Source organism: Phyllostomus discolor, chromosome 4, assembly GCF_004126475.2.
Source record: "Phyllostomus discolor isolate MPI-MPIP mPhyDis1 chromosome 4, mPhyDis1.pri.v3, whole genome shotgun sequence".
Classification (NCBI taxonomy): Eukaryota; Metazoa; Chordata; class Mammalia; order Chiroptera; family Phyllostomidae; genus Phyllostomus; species Phyllostomus discolor.
The window spans coordinates 107,970,229-107,990,709 of NC_040906.2; the positions used below are offsets into that span (position 1 = coordinate 107,970,229).

The 20,481-nt window shown below is 48.0% G+C and overlaps 1 protein-coding gene across 8 annotated transcripts in view; it reads left to right on the plus strand.

Moving 5' to 3' along the window:
• The window catches only part of ANKS1A (ankyrin repeat and sterile alpha motif domain containing 1A), a 191,465-nt gene that overhangs the window by 109,436 nt on the left and 61,548 nt on the right, over nt 1-20,481 (plus strand). For all 8 annotated transcript variants that reach the window (XM_028508894.2, XM_036023971.1, XM_036023972.1 and 5 more), the window contains one exon: nt 9,629-10,218. In XM_028508894.2, coding sequence (XP_028364695.1) covers nt 9,629-10,218 — 590 coding nt within the window. The remainder of the gene's footprint in view (nt 1-9,628; nt 10,219-20,481) is intronic.

Below are 20,481 nucleotides of genomic sequence, written 5' to 3' on the forward strand. Positions count from 1 at the left end.
ACTGCATTTTAAAATTACATTTGTATTAGCACACTGGAAAAAATCTGAAAAAATTCAGAAGTGAATACAAATAAAACGCTCAGGGTCTTCTCGCCTCGCTGCTCCTCACAGTTGCCGGAGGTGACCGCAGTCGAAGAGTGTGGTGTGTGCTTCAGGCCATTTGCTATCCTCACACAAAAATGACTGTGTGAGATTGTTTTGTGTTGAACCTAAAATAGGATCATATTTTACAAGCTATTTTGCAAACTTGCTTTTTTTTGCCTTGTCTATACATTATAGGTACAATTTTGTCTTCGCTCTTTAAAATCTACCTCATTCTTTTAAAATGATTGTTAAATATCTCATGACTCATTCTTCCTTTCTCCCGCTGATGGATGTTTAAGTCACCCCCATTATTTCTCTGTGATGAATGATGCTGCTGTGTACATTCGTGTACATATTCTTACATGCTTATAAGAGTATTTCCTAGAAGACGTTGACAGAAAGTGGAATTAGGCAGGCAGAGTGGTGGCACAAGCTGGGTCTAACTGGTGGAGCTAAGTTCCCTTCCCTGGCGGTGAATGCACATGCTCTCCTCCCTGCATCTCCACCCTCACATTATCATCCTCTGATTTGTTCACCATGATCAGCAAAAAGCAACAACAGTGTTTTTTGAAATTGGCATTTGAATGAGTAGTGAAATTGAGCTTGTTGATTAGTCTATGAGTTGCCTGATTTTTTTTCTCTTTTTCTACTTACACAGTATTGGTACTAGAAACACTTCATATAAATACTTAATAGTATTTTGCCAAAGTGATACTCAGAGAAAAGTTTATACCCTTAAGTTCATTTGCTAAAAAACAAGAAAGACCCTGGCTGGCATAGCTCAGTGGATTGAGTGCGGGCTGCGAACCAAAATGTCGCAGGTTCGATTCCCAGCCAGGGTACATGCCTGGGTTGCAGGCCATAACCCCCAGCAGCCGCACATTGATGTTTCTCTCTCTCTCTCTCTCTCTCTCTCTCTCTCTCCCTCCCTCCCTTCCCTCTCTAAAAATAAATAAATAAAATCTTAAAAAAAAACAAAAACAAGACTAAAACTTAACCAAAAGGAAGTGGCAGAGAGTAATTAATAAAGATGAAAGCAGATAGTATACTTCACATACTTTATGGTATGAATATTACATCTCAGTAAAATAAAGAAAAAAGTAAAAGCACAAATAATGACCAAAAAACAGAATAGCCTTGATCCTTACAGTAAAAACTTGTTTGATTTTTAAAAGATAATCTAACAATGCTGATCAAGAAAATAGAAATAAAACATGAGAATAGTAAAAGAATGTATATAATCACAAATTCAAACATTTTAAAATTAATATTGTATAAATGTTTTACACAAATGTAAGAGCATATAGAAGCAACATGTAAATAGTTAAAAACTGCACAGTGTTTTTTGTTTTGTTTTGTTTTTTATTTTAGAGAGAGGGAAAGGGAGGGAGAAGGAGAGAAACGTTGATCGGCCTGTGCTCCAACCGAGAACCAGGTCTGCAACCCAGGCAGGTGCCCTGACTGGGATTGAACGAACCTATAACCTCTCAGTTTGTGGGATGATGCCCAACCAACTGAGCCACACCAGCCAGGGTTGTACAGTAAATGTTTAAAGCACTTTTTTGAAACAAACAACAAAATGAATAATAAGGGGGCTATGCATGGTTAGATAATGTCGTTACAGAAGGTAAATGCATCCTTTGGGATGCATTTCTGGGAGAGTCATTAGTCCGCCATAGTGACTAGTTGAGGCAGCGTTTCTACTGGCATTTAGTTCCTGCTCACCAGGAATGCCACACATCTTACACTGTGCAGGACAATCTTGCACTCTGAGGAGTTTCCCACCCAGAAATGCCATTTGTGTCTGTAGAGGTGACAAAAACTGACAGAAGTGGAATGCTTCATTAGGATCCATGAAGTAGAAAACCTATCCCCCCACAAAAGGCACTAGGCCCAGGTGGTTTTATGATAGTTTTATCCAACGAGGTATTTCTGTTATTTAAATTATTTCCAATGTGGGGAAAGTCTTCTGAAGTCACTGGGCGGGGCATGCCTGAGGACAGTGTTTCCCGTTTCGCGTAGCCTCATCATCATTTCTCTGCTGTTCAGCTGTTTGCCAGATGAACATTCTGGTCATACCACAGCTCAGAGAAACAGAGGGCAACTTTTCAGGTTTGATAGCACGTGGGAAAGTAGCCAAGAGCTCTTAAAGTCATTGTTCTCTGTGGTGGTTTTCTGCCGCATCTGCCAGTAGCATTCAGGTCCACTAAGCTAGGACAGTGATGAATGATTATCTGAGGACAGATACATGTGGGCTTACTGGAATGTGGCCACGTTCTGAGGGGTTTTTTAGATGCAGTCACTATTCCTGAGGTTTCTGCATTTAGGTCCGTGTGACATTCGTGCATGAGGATAAAGACCATAATCCTCTTGGGGGTGGGAGAAGAAAATACTATTTTAGCTTCTCCCTCTGCTCCCACATCCAGAGTGCTGCCAATTCCTGAGCCTTAGGGGCTTCTGTAGTGTAAGTCTTGGCTTTTCCCTTTGCCAGCTGGAATTCTCAGGTGTGCTTCCATCAGCAGTCCCACCTTTGGTACAGTCGGTTTGGTAAGGCTTCGGGAAGATTTAATGGACACCTGTGTTCAGTGCACCATTGGTATCTGGAAGGTCCAGGCCATCTTTTCCTGGTGGATTCCAAGGAGAATGTGTGATGGTAGAACCCTAGATTGCAGTTGGGAGAGACTAGAGGCAGGAATATCCTGAGGCCATGAGTCTTCAGGGAATCTCTTAAAGGAAATTAGAGCCCAAAGTAGGGACAGTAGGAAGTGGTGACAGACGTATTGAGGAGGACCTTACAATGAAATGTGGAGGACTTAGGAGGAGAGGGTATTGAGGATGACCCTGAGGTTGGGAGCCTAGTTAATTGGGACGATACTATGCACCTAACAGAAGTAGGGGATTGAAGGACAGACGTGTTTGAGGAAGGATGTTGAGTTCAATTTTGAATATAGGTTTGAGGTGTTTCAGGTACCAGGAGAACATCCAGGTAAAGGTACCCCATAAACACTTAAAAATATGAGTATGATGTTTGAGAGAGGTGTAAAGATTAGAAACAGATTCGTGAATCATTCAAGCTGAGGTGTTGTTTAACGTAAACAATAACCAGGATAATGCAGTGTCTTAGAAGCCAAGGCTGAATGTGATGGAAATCCCAAAATAACAGGTTTAAACAGGATAGAAGTCCAGAAGTAAGGAGTCCAGGGCTAGTTCATGATGAGCAAGGACCCAGTTTCCTTCTGCCAGTTCATGGGTCAAGAGGACTATTTAAGTACAGGCTGTCAGCACAGGAAGAAAGAAAGGGGAGAAGAAGGCACTTGGTTGAAGACAGTGCTTAAAAGGTGCACATACCACTTTCACTTACAACCCATTGGCCAGAACTTGGTCACATGGCTATACCTAGCTACAGTGAAGTTGGGAAATGTAGTCTTTATTCTAGGTGTCTGTGAGCCGATCCAAAAAAATCCCATAACTGAGGAAGGAGGGAAAAGTGACTACTGGGGACAGGTGGTGCACAGTGCCAAACGATGCAGAAAGAGCTGGAAGAATGAAGAACGAGGAAAAGGGTTAAGCAATCAGGGGCCATTAGTAAATCTCAGATGGGGCATACTTCCGTGAGGTGGGTGGGAAGAGATGAAATTATCCCCACATTTGACCTAGTGTTAAGAGTAGTTACGGAAGTTTGTCTGATCCAAATCTTCTCTGGACATTTGTCTGATTGTCTTCCAAGAGTATGTATGGGTGCTGTGGGAAAGACGACAGTGTGAAAAGAGTGGAAGAGATGAGGAGTCCATCTTACGGTGATAGCACAGTTCTCAAGGGACGAACGAAAGGATGGACAAACGGCAGGCTTGCTTTTCGATTCTTTCTCTGCCACTCATTGGCTGGTGACCTTGAGGAAGTCATTTAACCTCTTTAAGCCTCATTTTCCGTGTGTGAAATAGGAATACAAATTCTTACCTCATGGTTGCTAGAAATGATTATTAAAAAAGAAACTATTAATACTATAGCCCAGTGTCTGGCACAGAATAAGCACCTAATACATTGCAGCTATTGGAAGCAGCTGAGTTAAATAAATTGGTTGAGGACTCAGTCAGTTGTTTCTTGAGTATTCAGCAGGGCTCAACATTCCAGCAACTGGAGACGAGAAGGCAAATGGTGGTGAACACCCACTGTTGGAACTGGCAGAAGATCAAGGGAAGCAGAGATGGCAAGTGTGCTATTATATTAGGCACAAATGTCAGGGCTGGTCACAAACTGATCCAGGCAGAGCTGGAATATTGAATAGGGAAGTTTGAGGGCCCAGAGGTCCAACAACAGGCAGAACTCATGTTTAGGGAGGTATTTAAGGAAATGGTGGAGAAGTAAAGTAATCTGCACCGAGTCCGTGAGTGCCAAAGCTGGCTGTACCCGTCTGTGTGGCAGTGGGTGGAGGTGGCTCCCCGCACCCGGACGTTGTCCAACTGTGCTGTCGTTACCATCGCCCTGAACCAGGCTGGCAAGACTACAGGACCTGCCCTGGCACCTGAGGTTTAATCTGCCTGGTTTCCAGGGCCTCCTAGAGGACGCCAGCCTCTGTGCGCAGTGCTGCCAGCATGAAGAGCAGTTGGAAATGTGTGCACGTGAAAAATGATGATAATGATGACAGCTTCCATTTTCCAAATGATTCTTATGGTCTAGCCACGTGTGGAGTTCATTTACACTGATTAGGTCATTGAATATGTCCAGACAGACCTGGGTAGGAGCTATTTTTATCCCTGTTTAGTAGATGAGGAAGGAGTTGGGTGTTAGAGCTGAGTCTTAAGCCCTCATCTGGCTGGATCCCAGGTCCAAAGCCTGAAGCTTCTTTAGTCACAAGGTTACATCATTTCACACCTAGAGCCCTGCTGCTATTCACATTCTTAACATCAGAGAGCTGGAAGGAAACCTTGGGTCATCTAGTCACAGATTCAACCCATGCCAAATCTCAAGCCTTAGAGAAGGCAGCCCAGCTGGTCGTTGTTTGAAAAAGACGCAGAGAGGAAAAGCCACAGGACTGGAACTACGACTTGGGCCTCTCTCTGTTCCTCCGGGTGCCACGGACCAGAATGGACTCTCAGTCTATTTGTCTTCTCAGATCACAGTGTCCCGCCAGTGTGTACGTACCCCAGTCAGAACCCTCCTCCCAGGAAAGAACGGGCCCCTCCAAAAGCAGCCGTGTGTGTACTTAGGAGTTCACACGGTTTCCGACGCTCACCACAGTGACGAGGTGATCCAGGGTTCGATCCTAAAGGAACAAAGAAAGCGGAGCAGTCTGGGAAATTGGAGTGTCCCCACTTCCTCCTCTGCATCTGAGCATTGATTGGACTTAGCGAGTTCTCACATGAGTTGCCTTTTCAGCCCTACTTTAAACAGGCAGGGTAACTAAAAATGTGAATATTAAAATTTTATTGTTCAAAAGCCCTTGAAGTCCCCATGGATCATCGTAGTAATTAAAATGCAGCACAGAAGACCCCTTGCTTCAGCAGCTCACAGTAAAAAGAAAATGAACACCCAGACTGGATTAAGATAGTAAGTGGAAAAGGCTGGAATTAGCATGCTGATGTGTCCTGTTCAGCAGAGCAGCTGGCCTTGATGGAGGGGGAGGGGAGGAGTGCTGCGGGCAGTGTGGGAGGCGCGCAGGGAGCCTTGTAATTCCGAAGGCGGGCACACAGTGAGTCCCAGTCCGAAGGAAGGCCTCTGGCCCAAGGGTCCTCTTCTGTGAATCCTCAAGCCCGTGAGACCTCACATGAGGCTCGTGTCTCTGCATTTTCTGATGTATTTCCACTTCTCTTTAAGCCTGCCAAGGCCTGCCTTCTCCAGTGCCCAGCTCTACAGCTACCTCTTCCAGGAAGCCTCCTGGTTCAACATAATCACACTTTCCTTTCTGCTCACTGTGCATTTGGCTTATACTTTTCTTCAAGCATCTATGAATTTTTGCCTTGAATTTTAGTCATTTCTGTATATGCTAGTCTTTCCCAGTAGTGTGTAAGTCCATTGGGCAGGTGCGGTGTCTTCATCTTTATATCGCTGGGCTGCCCCCTGAAGGCAGGCGTTTTGCACATGCTCGTGGATGGGGCAGGTGGCTGGTGCAGCCGCTCTGGAGCCGGTCTCAGTTTCTCCCCCCGCCTTCTCACTGTGCCCCCTCTGCCCTCTCCTGCTGTCCAGAGTTGTGAGGATAGTGAAGTCAGTGGGTGTTTATATTTGTCAGGCACGTTGCCTTTGGTGATCCTCGTGAGGAACAGAGAAGTAGTCTCATCCATGAGCCAAATATGCTGTGATGGATCTGTGTGGAGAAAACTAATTGTTAACATCTGTTGAGAGCTGGCACGTGCCAGTCATGGTTCTGAATGCTTCACACGTATAATCTAATTCTCACAACAATCCTATGAAAGAAGTACTACTAACATTTCCAAATCCTACATGAAAATACTGGGCACAGACAGTTAAGCAATTTGCTGAGATTCGGCTCTTGATCAGTAGTACCTTGTGTTAACAACACCTTGTCCCTAAGAGACTTGATGCCTTCCCGACTTTACGGAAGGAAGGGACCATTCAGTAGCTCTATTCCCACCCTTTGGTTTGCCGGGAAATCTAGCTTAGGCTTGGACATGGTTTTTTACGGGGCAGAGAACACCATCTTAGCATACGGTCCTGGGGTTCTTAGATCACGCTCTCAGACACCAAGGTGTCTTTCCTAGGGAGTTGCCGGGGGAAGTGGCGTAAGTGCAGGAACCCCTCCGTGATGTCCTGCGCTTCACACAGTGTTGGTGGAGTGTGGTTTCTCTAATGGAATTATGACCCTCAGAAATTCTTCCTCCTCACATATTTCCTTCTCCCCCAAGTTTCCATTTCTTTTTTCTGCCCACTTCCTCCCCCGGCATCAGCCTGGTACTGAGGACTTGGCATCAGCCTCTCTTTCTTCATTGAAGGCTCGCCTGAATGGCGGCTGTTACACAGGGCCCCCATTGTGGGCTCCCTCAGCAGCGGCAGAGCATGCTCCGCGGCCCAGGCTTGAGGTCCACCCAGGCAGCGTGAGCCGGCTGGCTCCCAGTCCTGGACTGTGGTGTTTTCTTTTGTCGTTGGGCTCACCCTCCTCCACACCACTCCCCAAACTGTTAAATAAGAAGCTAGAAGCTAATGCAAAGAAATGGAAGCCTGTGCTCCTGGTACCAAAGTCCTCTTTCTGCATTCAGGTGCAGCCAGAGGGACCTCACCCCTTCGGCCAGGATCTGTAGGAAGCTGGCCATTGGAATATAGCCCCAGAGGTGGCCGATTTTGCAGCTTGGTTGACTGTCCCATCAGCCTCTCCTAGGAAGTGCTGTAGGCCCGAGCCCCCCTTAGACGGTCATGTGTCATCCTCTCTGTGGCCCCACCAAGCAGCAGCACAGAGTATCCGTGTTCGCGCTGCCAATGGCCATGTGTGTTCACGCACCGACGTTGTGGTTTCCCGGGGCTGAGTTAAGCTGTGTGGGACTCTGTGCATGCAGCGTTTCTTCTCTGAGAAATTTTTCAGGTTGTTCGGTGCTCGTTTGGTGCTCTGGACCCGACCTGTGGGCATAGGTTTGTGAGCTCTAGGGTGCGACAGTCCTGAAGCAGGGAAGTGTAGAAGGAGAGGCCAAAGCTCCCACTGCTGGGCTCCTGTGGAGGTGTGACCAGAGCCAGAAGGTGCAGTTAGCTGGCTGCACCCCCGCAGCTGCGTGGCGCTTGCCATATCTGAATGGACTGCAGAGACTGAACTGTTCTTCTTGAGAGGGCGGTGTGAATGGAACCGTGTGCCTGCTCAGACCTCAGGGCGGGTCCTCAATGGCTGTCTGGGAAGAACCAGCATTGTAGGAGACACCAGGACGGCGCATGGGCAGTGGAGACTGTGTTTTGGCGTATCCCGTTGATGAAGTGCACCTTCGCCTCGTCTGACTTCTCTGTTCAGTTCCAGAGCTGAGCTTCAAGAAGGGTGCAGGGGCTGCAGGCATCCAGCCCAGGGGGAGCTCACAGCCTGGGGGCAACTTGGATTCTCACCACTGTCAGGACATAAAAGGGGTTTTGAAGGACCATGTATTTTATTATTTTTTACTTAATCTTTATTGTATTTTTTTCCATTACCATTTAGTCCCCTACACCACCCCCCCAAACACACTTGTCATAGATACTGAAGCCCAGCAGGATGAGCTCACTGCCAAGGCCACACAGCTCGAGAGCAGCACGGCCAGGAGAACCAGGTGTTCGGATGCCTAGGTTAAAGCCTTCTCCCCCACCACCTCAGACAAACCTCCAGAGGCCTGAGGGCCCTCGATTTTTCATCTGCAAAAATAGTTGAACTTGACCCTTCCAGGTCTAAGATTCTCTGATCTCATGAACAGTTAATTGGGGGCTTTGGGCAGACTATAAAATCATTTGGTCTGTGTACCATAGCTTCCACTTACAGAGAAAATAAAGTTGAATATTAGCTTTGGAATGTGAACTAGTACCGGGTGCAGGGCTGTTTTCTACAGCCGTGTAGAAAATACAGGGGGTTAGAATCTCTTCTTAATGGGTCCCGGCTCCTGCAGGGCGAGCCCCTGAAGTGCCCCAGTGTGAAACCCATGTTGGACTCTGATTTGGTCAGTTATTTATGCTGCTTCAGGGCGGCGGTATTTGATATCCTGGGGGAGGGCACAGTAGCAGTCGGCCTCCTGAGCTGGTAGTGTCAGATTTCTGGGATGTTAGGGGCCTTGGGAGAGCCGCAAATGTCTGTTGGCACTGACAGATTAGACCATTTTGTTTCCAGTGGATCAACTAAGGTTAAACTTAAACAAATAGGAGCAGCTGGGAGCCTTTGGAAGGAGTGAGATGTGCGCATTCTCAGAAAAAAAGAAAAGTTTGTGCTCCCTGCGGAAGGAAGGATGAGGCGTGGAGCTCTAACAGCCCCCCTGAGGAAGGAAGCGGTCATTTCTCTGCCGCTTTGTTTTGTACTTTCAGTTAAGGAATTCCAGAAGTTGCAGGTTGTGGCTCATGACCTCTTTTTCTCCCTCTGCTGCTGCCTGCCAAGAGGGAGGGAGGGCAGGCGGCTCTAAATAACACTCCGGCCTTTATGGAAGCGTATCAGATGTTCTGGGAGCGAGTCTCCCTTGCTCACACTTGCTCGCTGGCCCGCTCCCTTTCTCTCTCACTTGTACTCCGTGTCCGCTCACTCTCCTCACTGTGTCCTTTCTGTAGAACGTAGTTAGTACTTCTCGCCTTATATAGCAAGGTCTGGTCATTAATGTTAACAGAAATCTAACAACAGGGAAGGCTGCCAGATAGCATTAATCAGGCCAGTGTTTGGAATTTCATAAATGCTCTGACTTTGGGTACAAATTGAACATTAGGAACAATACGAAACTGTTTTCTTCCTTCCTCTCTTTCCTCTCCGTCTGCCCTCTCCCCAGCCCATCCTCTCTCTCTCCCCCTGTTTTTGAATTCCTCTGCTCTGCTGTGTGCTTGCTACATTGGAACTTTGTTGATTTTTGCCACTTTAATTTGTTATTTCTCTCTCTCCGTCCACTTCAAGACCACAGGCAGAGCAGCTGCAGCCGGAGCCAGGACTCTGCAGAGGGGCAGGACGGGCAGGTCCCAGAGCAGTTCTCGGGGCTCCTCCACGGCTCCTCCCCGGTGTGCGAGGTGGGGCAGGACCCTTTCCAGCTGCTCTCTGCCACTGGCCAGAGCCATCCAGAAGGGTCCCTCACACAGGGCACCTGCCACGAGACCAGCATGCAGCTGGAGGAGCCGGGTGTGCACGCTCCTGGAGGCTCCCCGCCCAGTGTCCTGGACCAGAGTAAGAGAGTGGGCTACCCAGCAGGCCTGCCCACCACTAACAGCCAATCGCACCCCGAAACTTTGACTCACACAGCGTCTCCACACCCTGGTGGTGCTGAGGAAGAAGGAGACCGGAGTGGGGCCAGAAGCTGGGTCCCTCCCACCAGCAAACCCAAAGCCGAACTCAAACTCAGCCGCAGCTTGTCCAAGTCTGACTCCGATCTCCTGACCTGCTCACCCACGGAGGACGCTGCGATGGGGAGCCGGAGCGAGTCTTTGTCCAACTGCAGCATCGGGAAGAAGAGGCTCGAGAAGTCGCCCTCTTTCGCCTCAGAGTGGGATGAGGTAAGGCTGTGTGACGTCACAGAGAGCGAGCTGGCCACAGCCCACCGCAGCTCTCCTGTGTGGGACTCCCGGGAGCAGGCTGTGGGCCAGGGTTGCCCCTGGTTCCTTCACACCGTGACCAGTGTGCTTCTGAGAGCCGTGCAGGAGGCAAGTCCCAAGTGGCCGGCAGGGTCTGCTCTCTGCCTGGATCGCAGAGAGCAGATCCATTTATGGTTGAACTGGAGGGTGGAGGCCCCAGCACAGCAGGACAGAGGGACAAGAGGTTTGGAGATGATTTGGATCCTGTCAGCCCCACTGAGGGAGTCATGCTCGCCCTGAAGGTGGTTAAGAAGCGCTAGAGTCCTTCCAGTGAGTCTTCAGGAGGAAGAGGGGAGATCCAGGGTTAGCTAGAAGGTGGAGGGAGGGGCTAGCTTTGGGAGAAGCTGCTGAAAGGGGATCCCAGAGGGCTTTTCTCTTCCCCACACCTCTGTGGTATTCTTACCGTGTCCCCTGGAAGACCCTGTGCCTCTCCCAGCAGAAGTGTCTTGCCCATCCCACATTCCCAGGCTGGTGAAGCAGGGGGCGAGGTGGTTCAGGAAACAGATTGGTGAGAACACGTTCAGAGTCTGGGGCCCAAGTTCCTTTCGTAACCATTGTTACAGGATAATTGAAATATGTACCTGACTATTCCTCAGTGGCCTGTGGCATGTCTTACTGGGCAGAAGAATGTTTCTCAAAGATTGGTAAACACTCAGGGAATGTTGAAGTGCTGTCCTTGCAGGCTTCTAGCCAGGAGAAGGCTGCCTTTGAAGTGGACTGGGTCTGTCTCCCAGGAACATTTTTGGGAGAAAAATTTAGCTCTCAGGAGGAGGGGAGCAGTACAGCTGACTCCTGCGTTTGTAGACTAAATGCCTGTCCTGGCTCTGTTCTGGTTGCAGCTGCAAAGTTTTGTAAACCAAAGCTAACCCCATCCCCTGTGGGAACAGGGCGGGGGCGATCCTGCAGCACTCGCATCCCCAGATAAGAAGGGTTCAGGACTGTTTATCAGGAACCCTCCCCGACGGAGGTGCTCACAGTCAGTGAAGTGGTGTGTGGTGGGCCTGTGCCGGCTGCGGCCGCTGAGGGAAAGCAGGCCCAGGGACAGGGCTCCAGGCCACTGGGGAAGACGTCAGACTTGGTGTTTGTTCGGCCTGTGCACTCTACCTTTGTTTTTCAGAACAGAGTGTTGCTCACCCACAGCCAAGTCTAGAATGAGGCAGCCTGTGAGGAAGATAAGTGCAGTGTGCTCTGAAACGACAGGACAGTGAAACGAGAAGGACATCCGTGGGAGTGGGGCGGTGGATGGGGGTGTCAGAGGGAGGAAAGGGCTTCAGGGAACATCGCAGAGAAGTGGGGTGGGGGTTGATGTGGAATTAAAGTGCCAGTGTTCTGGTTAAAACCAGATTGCAGCCAGTGGAATAGAGAAAGGATGTTGCCGGCAGAGAGGGCAGCATGAGCAGAGGCGTGGGCTTGGGGGTGCTGGGGTCCCTGGGTTTCTGTAGAGTTTGTATGGGGACAATAAGAAATAAGGGTAGAGAGTAAAATTGGGACCAGATTGTGAGAGAGCCTTGAACTTAAGGCTGAGAAATGAGTCTTTGATTCAATATCAAGGCACTATCTCAGGGTCCTTCAACTGAGCTAGAAGACAGCGTTACCAGTCTAATGAGTTTGTTACCCCTTCTCTTTGACTCCATCTGCTGCGCTTGCCTCTCCCCAAGAGGTCAGCGGTGCTGGGTGAGTCTTCACAGGATTTTCCTGCTCTGTGAGGGGCAGCATTACCAGGCCGTCTCGTGGGCTCTACCCTTTCCTCCTGCAGAAGAAGCATGAAGTCCCTGGGCCACAGCCCAGCTTCATTGCAGTTGGCTGTTTGGACTCATAAACCAGTTGTCTCTTGGCATCTTAATGAGAGGATGTTCATGTGCTGATGCCCCCTTTGCAGGTAGAGATTGCAGATGGGCACAGGAGACCCAGGGACTGCTCAGGGTGTCCTGGGTCGGCCTGTAGTGTGATCTAGAAACACATTTTAAATTTGAAAAAAGCTAAAGGCAACTGAGGTCTACGTGGAAAGAATTCAGAAGATTGAGCTTTGCTTGTATAGTAAACCTTAACCCTTCAACATTGTTTTTGAGTCATATTATCTTGGTTTTTGTGGATGTTTCCCCAGTGGTTGGCTTTACACCCAGGCCCTCAGTAGGCTTTCCTAGAAGAGCATGCAGTGAGCAGCTGCTCCCTACATCACCCCCGATCGTGCCTGAAGGCTGTTGTGTATCTTGTGCTAGGTGACTTTTTTTTCTTTGTCATTCATCATTAGATCCCCGGAGGAGGGGAAGGCTGCTCTAAGGGCTGGACCTGGGAGGCAGAGAAAGGCTCTGGAGCCCAGGCAGCTGTGATCCTAGCACAGGACAAATTGTGCACGGAGTTGGCCGGGCCCCTCATAGGAGGTAGTGCAGGGCAGCACAGAAGGCTCGGGCCCCAGAGTCAGCAGATCCAGCCTTGAGCCCCAGCTCCACCAGCTCCGCCTTGATGCGTGGAGGGCCTCGGGAAGCCTTCGTGCTTCACCCTGGTTCTTGAAATGAGGGTAGGCGAGTCTGAGGTGCAGAGTTGTTTGCACCAATTAGACAAGTGCCTAGCACAGGAACTAGTGTGTAAAAAGCACTGTGCGGATGGTGGGTTGTTACTGTGCCTGCAGTGTCTTAAGACCTTGAGGAAGGCAGAGCTTATACGGCTTGTCCAGGTGTGGGACGGTGACTGGTGAGCAGCCGAGTTCAGGCCGCTCAGCTCATGAAGCCCCGAGTGACTCCGCCCTACCCTAGGCCTGGAAGAGCCCACCCAGCCTTGGAAAGCAGGGCAGGCGCCCCCCATTGTTCTTTGAGAAATTAATGAGCCTTTCTGCCTAACTCCCTGAGAGGAAAAGAGAGGTTATAAATCTCTGGTGTTTATTTTTCAATGTATTCTATATACAGTAGTTCCCTATTTATCCATGAAGGGTACGTTTCAAGGCACTACTGGTACCTGAAACTGATACTAATGACCCCTACCTATCTATTTTATCTATCTGCACACACACAGTGTTTTTTCCTATACATGCATACCTGTGATAAAGTTTAATTTATAAATTAGGCACAATAAGAGATTAGCAACAGTGACTAATAGTAAAATAGCACTATTATAACGATATATTATAATGAAAGTTATGTGATATAGTGTCTTTCTCCATCTCTCTCTCTTAAAACCCCTCACTGCACTGTCCTCACCTTTGCACTGGAAGGAAGCACTTCACAGCTTCCCTCTGGCACGCTGAACCGCCGGCATCACTGCTACTGAGCTTTGGGGCCTTCATGAAGGAAAAGAAGGGTGACTGAACACAGGGACTGTGATCCGGGAATGCCGATCCGATCACCGGGGTGGCTGCTAAACGCCCGAGGGGTGGGTGCGGCGTACAGTGTGCAGTTGCTGGAAGGAGGGAGGAGTCACGTCCTGGGTCATCCAGCCGAGCAGGATGGCGTGAAATTTTTATCATGCTACTTAGAACAGTGTGCCGTTTTAAACCTACAAATTGCTTATTTCTGGAATTACTCATTTAACCATTTTTGTGTGGTTAACCACAGGTAGCTGAAACCGCAGGAAGCAAAACCGTGGACGAGGGGGCACTGCTATGACGGCCAGCAGTGCCCACCTGATGGGTTGGTTGTGTGGGAACGTGCGCAGCTGGCAGACGAGGAGTCGCCTCCTGCAGACAGACCGTTCCGTGTCAGTCCTTAGTGCGGCCCTCGTTAGCCACCCCGCACGGCGACGTCTGGAAGTTAGCCTGGTTAGGGTAAATGCTGAGACCGTGTCCATCAGTGATACTAGCATTCTCCCTATCTTCTGTTATATTTTTAATAACAAAGAAGTAATAGAGTTTGTTTTTAAAAGCCCTCAGCCTAAGAGGAGATCTAAATCCAAGCTTTGGTGGCTATTTTCTGTGTTCTCCAGTCAAGTCAGAGGCACTCTTCGTTGTCTTAACGATCCTGACAGCATAACCGAGAAGTGTACGTAAATAAAACTGGAGACGTGCATAGATACAGTGGGAAAATCACCTGCATCTCTCTACACACGGTTAATGCTTGTTATCATTTGATGTGTATCCAAACTGGGGGTCTTAGCGTATGTACAGATTTGTCATTGGCTTTTCTTACCTGCCGGCTGCCTATTGGATGTGCTGCGCTGGCACCGTCAGCGAGGTCTGGATTCAGGTACGGATTCTAAAAGGCATAGTGTTCTGTTCCATGGCCACGTCGGTAGGTTAGTTTGTTGTTGCCTTGTCCCCACTCACCCCGTACTGCGCAGGGCATTTTCCATCAGCCCTTCGGGTGCATTCCCTCCCCTCCCTTCCTACCTGGATGTCTCAGGAGCCAACCCCCATGACTCAGTAGGCCAAGGAAATTGTGGCTTGACTGTGTTCCCCTACTCAAGACCACAACTCCTGTGAGGGACCTTCTCCCAGGAGCTGCCCTCTCTGGGTCCTGGTAGCCCGCCTGGGGCTCCTGGCTGGGACTGGCTCCCACCCCGTGCTGCTGGCCTTGTGCTCTGCCCAGACCTGTGTCGGTGATCCTTTGTTCAGCTCCTGCAGTTGCCCCGTTTGAATGTGCCGTCATTTTGCTGCAGGGACTGTGAGTGATACAGACATTTTTAGCACTGTTTCTGTCAAATGTAGGCAAGCCGGGTGGCTGTGTGCTGGAGCAGGAGAGACGGCTCTTGTGTGTGAATTGTGAATTAATCTTCATTTGCAGTTGAACCAGAAGGTGTAGATATTTAGTGTGCTGGGAAGCAAGAGAAATCCATCATTTAACTTGAAGCCTTTCCCACTCCCAATTATAGCAAGAACACTATTCTGCTTTCCACCCAGTTGGCAGTGTGGTCAGCATTTCAGTTGTGGGCTCCTGGGTCCCAGTCGCCTGGAGGAGTTTCACCGCCCGCCCCCCCCACCCCCTGTCCTTGCACTGTCTGGCGCACCCACGGGCACACACACACAGCAGCAGTTAATGTCTGAAATGAACACCTTGGGAGAAGAACAAATAACCTCTGGTCAGATGGCGGTTTGAATGTGTACAAAGTCTGTGGGGTTAGAGAGGGCTCTCACGTACCTGCCTTTGGACGGGAGTGAGGCCTCTGAAAGGGAAAGCCATGCAGGCTGCTTGTCGGCGTCGCATGGACGTTGGAGTCATTTAGAACTTGGCTAAACACTGAAGTGATAAATCTGTGTTTTGTAATAAACCGTCATAAATATTAAACACGGGAAATGAGTGAAGACAAGCTTCATATGCATTTGTACAAGCTGAGAATAATTTCTGGTCAGGGATTTGGGGACTGTTCCAGTTTTGAACAGTCTGAAATAGTGGCCAAGGGGACCCTGGGCTCTTGAATCCCTCCTTGAGAAGTGAGGTGGCAGTGGCAGGGAGGGCACCTTCCAAGCCAGGTCCCCACGCCCTTTCCAGCAGTTGGAGGCATGATGTCATCAGGAGAAAAGCTGATTGGTTCAACTCCACAGAGGCTTTTGCTGCTTTTAACTCTTCAGGGTTCGGTGTGCAAAAATGACTTAGATGTAAAGGAAAAAGATTTGGGCATTTGCGTTTCCAATGGCTAAACTGTCCACACCCTCTTCTGCAATACCTGCTGTTTTCATGATGGAAACAAGCATGCTGTGTAGTTCTTTCTGCTGACCAAAGCTGTCTCACTGTAAATAAGAATGTGACACTCCTACTTCTGGGGACAAATTAGAGCCTGGAGTGTCTCTTTTAGTTGCTTCCATGTGTACACTGGAATCACAGCTTTTGTCTTAGAACCTCTCCATTTCCCTTGGTTTTAGTGGTCTGTTAAGATTTAGGTATTATATATATATATATATATTTTTTTTTTTTTTTTTTTTAAAGAATCTCGCTTATTTTATAGGCAGTCCTGAATGAACAACGCTGGTCTTTCTGTGTGATAACTCCAAGTGATTTTTGTTAGCCTGGATAAAAATATGTACAGGGGTGGGCAAAAGTAGGGTTAGTGTTACGAGTATACAAAGCACAGAGTTAATAAAGCTACCGTAGTAATCGTAACCTGCACGTCTTTTCCACATGGAGCACTGTAAACCCTTGTTCGCCCGCCCCATATGCAGGTGCATTCCCATGGCCTTGACACTAACAGGAGAAGCCTCGTGCTGTTAGGAATAAGCCAGAGTCAGTCCTGGCTCACAGTGATCTAGTGATGAAGAGAATCGGGTGTCCGCCCACCCACCCCCATGGAGCCTCTCCGATGATCTCCTGATGACATCATGCCTCTAGCTGGGTGGCTTGCTGGAAAAGGGTGGGGCTTGCTGGGAAAGGGCCGGGCGGCTGGGAAAGGGTGCCCTGCCTGCTGCTGCCACCCCACTTCTCACCACAGGAGTTTGGGAGCCCAACACCTATCCTTTTCCCCTTATGTTCATGCTTTTCTCCACTCACTTCTCCTGACTTCCTCTTTGCTGCTTTTCCTGTCATTTTACTCATCCTGCATCTTTTTAAATCTTTTTTTCCCATTTGCTCGCTCTCCCCTTTTCATCTATGCTTTTGCTGGCTTTTTACTCTATTGCTTTTCCCACTGATTTTTCTTTCGCATGCTTATTTTTACTGGTGGCATCGAGGAGAGGCTTTGTTAATAGCATTTCCTTCTCAGCCTTCTCCACCAGAAGGATTTTTCTTTTATTTTTCTCTTTTTAACATTTTACCTGTTTGTATATTCTACAGAACATTTTACCTCTGGTGGCGTACCTGGCCTCCTCCCCAACATGCTGCCACCCTTACTGTCCCTTCATAAACAGACCGGTTCCGCTCAGCTGCATCAAGGCAGGCACCACCAAGCACTGTGGAGGGATTTGTGGTATTTGTGAAATTGCTAGCAAGATGAGAATTGTCCTTTTCTCCTTTTTTGTTTAATTGCTTTCTTTTTAAACCACACCAAAAGCTTGGGTGACAGTGGCTGTGGGCGAATATATGAGAAGAATTTGATCTTTATTCCAGTGCACACAGAGGCTGAGAATCACAGAAACATTTTCTGAAACATTCTTTATGTACTTTGGTTCTGATTTTGTATTCTCTTCTTTTTTTCTAGTAACAGCATCAGTAATATACAGACGGAATGATTGTACATAATTTTAGGTAATAGTACTTTATCTTATGTTATTCTCAGCAGTTGTTTTTAAGAAACAAGTAAAGGAATTTTCATGTAATCAGCAACAATATAAACTGAAGCCTGTTTTTATTACAATCATTCATTCATTCATTCAGTTAATTTGTTCAACACCTGCTGTGTCCCAAGCACTGTTCTAAACCCTGGGATGAGCAGTGAACAAAACAGGTGGAATCCTCTGCGTCATGGAAGTGACGTGTTCTAGAAGGGTAAGAGGGAAGAGAAATAACAGGACAGTAAGTAAAATTCAGAGCCTGCACTTGGTGATGTGTGCTAATGAGAAAAATAAAGCTGAGAAAAGGGAGGGGTGTGGTGAGGTGGGGGGCTGCAGTTGGTGGGGAACTGGGAGAGCCCTGAGGAGGTGAGAGCGCAGCCTGGGGGGTGGGAGTGCTGGGGCCCAGCTGCTGAGCTGCTTTCTGTCTTTGCAATTAATTATTTTCTCCTGTGAGAGAAATTTAAAATTCAGTTCTACACTACATTGTCGTACAAATATACTTTGTTACTTGACTGCTACTTTTAAGTTCCTTTTTCTTTCTCTTTTTCCATTATTACCAGCTTCTTTTCTCACATTGTTTTTTCTCTCCTGATTTTTTCTACTAAGTTGTTTGGGTAACCTTTTAAATGTACACACACACACACATACATATGTGATATACACACACACTTATATAACATACATACACTTTTAAGCAACTGAACTAGAATGAAACCTGAATTTCTTTTTTGGGTTTGGTTTTTTTTTTTTTTTTATTAGTACGTTTTTATTTTAGTTTTATAATTTTATTATCTGTCAGTACTAGTAAAACCTCAAACTTCTTTCTTTACTTGATTCTTTTTATTATTGTTGTTGTTGTTGTTATTGTTATATTTTATTGTTTATGCCATTACGGCTGCCCCCACTCCGTAGCCACCTGCCCACCTGCACCCCGCCCTCTGCCTCAGGCAGTCCTCACATCTGTGTCCATGTCCTTGGGTTGAAAGCTGAATTTCTAAGAATTTCTCAGAGTTGATCATTGTCCTTGTCATCATCCCAGGAATGGATCGAGTTGAGTGTGTTCTGGTGGAGGGTGGGGTTCAAAGTCATTGTCTCAGAAAATACATTTCCATGGGTGCATCACATATTTAAATCAGAAATAAAATCTAAAAAACAGGATGATAAGGCAAGGGGAAAGGAATTCAAAATTACTTAGACTGGAGGATGGCCAGGAATCTAGAAAGCGGGAGATACCAAGAGAGGAAGACAGCTAGCTAGATGTTCAGGGAGTTGGGCAGGCGGGTATGGATGTCAGCACCCAGAACTTGGAAGGGTGCTGGTACCCTAAAACCCACCTTCAGGGCTGATGGCCTGATTGTATCAGTCTGTAATGCTCCCCTTAGGTCCAAGCCAACAGGTTCCAAACAGGTAATTGCAACCCATTAAAGGGTGATTTGTTGGTAGTTGCAGACATCCTCTGACCCCGGAGGGACTTAGGGAGGTCAATGTAGAGGGAGCTCCTCAGACACCAGGTATGGAGAGTGGCTTTGTGCACACGCACACGTGTGTGAGACAGCAAGGGTGTGTGTAGGGTCTGTGTTAGTTCAGCTGGCGAATAACTTTGTGTCTGGGTGTCCAGCTGCGAGTGGGGGTACAGCTCAATCAGCGGTGTCTGGAGACTGGGTGCCTGGCCAGTGAAGGTGCATCAAGGTACCCTGCATGTGGTGCCTATGGTCCATCTTTCCATAGGTCTGGCTGCTTTAGGCCTCGTCATCTCTGGCTCATGGAGCCCTGGGAAGTAGAGCAAAACAAGCTGGCTTCGTTATATACACACCACTATGTGTCTGTGGTTTGTCCTCCTTGAAATGACTAGGACCCAGAGAAGCTCATTTGTTTAGAGATGTGCTGTGTGGTCAGAGTGGCCAATAATTACCTGGCCATCTAGTGAGGGACAGGCTGGCTTCTTATTATATAAGACCCTAGGAAAGTAGTTCATCTGGACCTCACTTGGGCTTCCTTGGGAACCTGTGGCCCTCAGCAGTGACACAGAGCTCTTCTCAGGACTCCAGTGTTGTGCCAGCACCGTCAGAGATGTGATTTCCAGTCTCAGCTCCGCGATCTCTACTGTCAGGGCCCTGCCTAGGCTTCCTCTGCATTCCTTTGTCCTGCTTTCCCCCCCCATGTTCCTTTTTGATGTCACCATGTGAGTAGCCAGTGGGAAAGAAGAATGCTTGGGGCCTGAAGATGCTGGGCAGGGGGAGGTGCTGAGGGGTCTTCCCAGGCATCCCGCTCTGCCGTGCACACCAGCTCTAATGACCCGTCTCCGGTGCTGCAGGCCCACCTGTCCGTAACTCAGGGCGGCCTGTTTGTTTGTCCAGACAGGTGGGAAACTGCCTGAGCTCACTAGGGGTCTGCAAATGACAATGTGTCTATGTCTGTTCTCGCCTATCCTGATTTAAACAACCAGGAAGCCATCATAAACTCAGTTGAAATAGTGTGGTTTATGTAAATATTTGGAGTTACTTTGAGCAGAACCTCCCTAAAAAAACTCCGGGAGTACCTTGTATCTGTTACACAGTGTATGTGCAGTCTTGGGCTTGCTGCTGGGCTAGCTTCCCACACTGACACCCAGATGGTGAATGATCCTGGAGAAGCTTATCTTCAGGGGTTGGCCGAACCCTCTGTGCTGGCCCGTAGGACAGAAGAAAACGCCATGGAACTTGGGGAGTGGCGGAGGAGGGGGCACTCAAAGGGCAGGAATTACCAAGTCCCAAAGTCTTGAGCTGTGTTCTTGAAGGAAATGTTAGTCTTAAACAACTTTCATTTCTAACTGGAAATGGAATTTTTATACTCTGGGGATTTTTTAAAAAGTTATAATACCTGAATATGGCTGAAATTTAAAGGGTACCAAAAAATACAAAATTTTTAAACTGTATTTTATTAATTGTGCTATTACAGTAGTCCCAATTTTTCCCACCTTTACTCTCCTCCACCCACAGCCTCCATTTCTTCAGGCAGTGCCCACACCATTGTCCCATGCCCACGGGTCATGTGTAGGTCTTTTAGCTACTCCATTT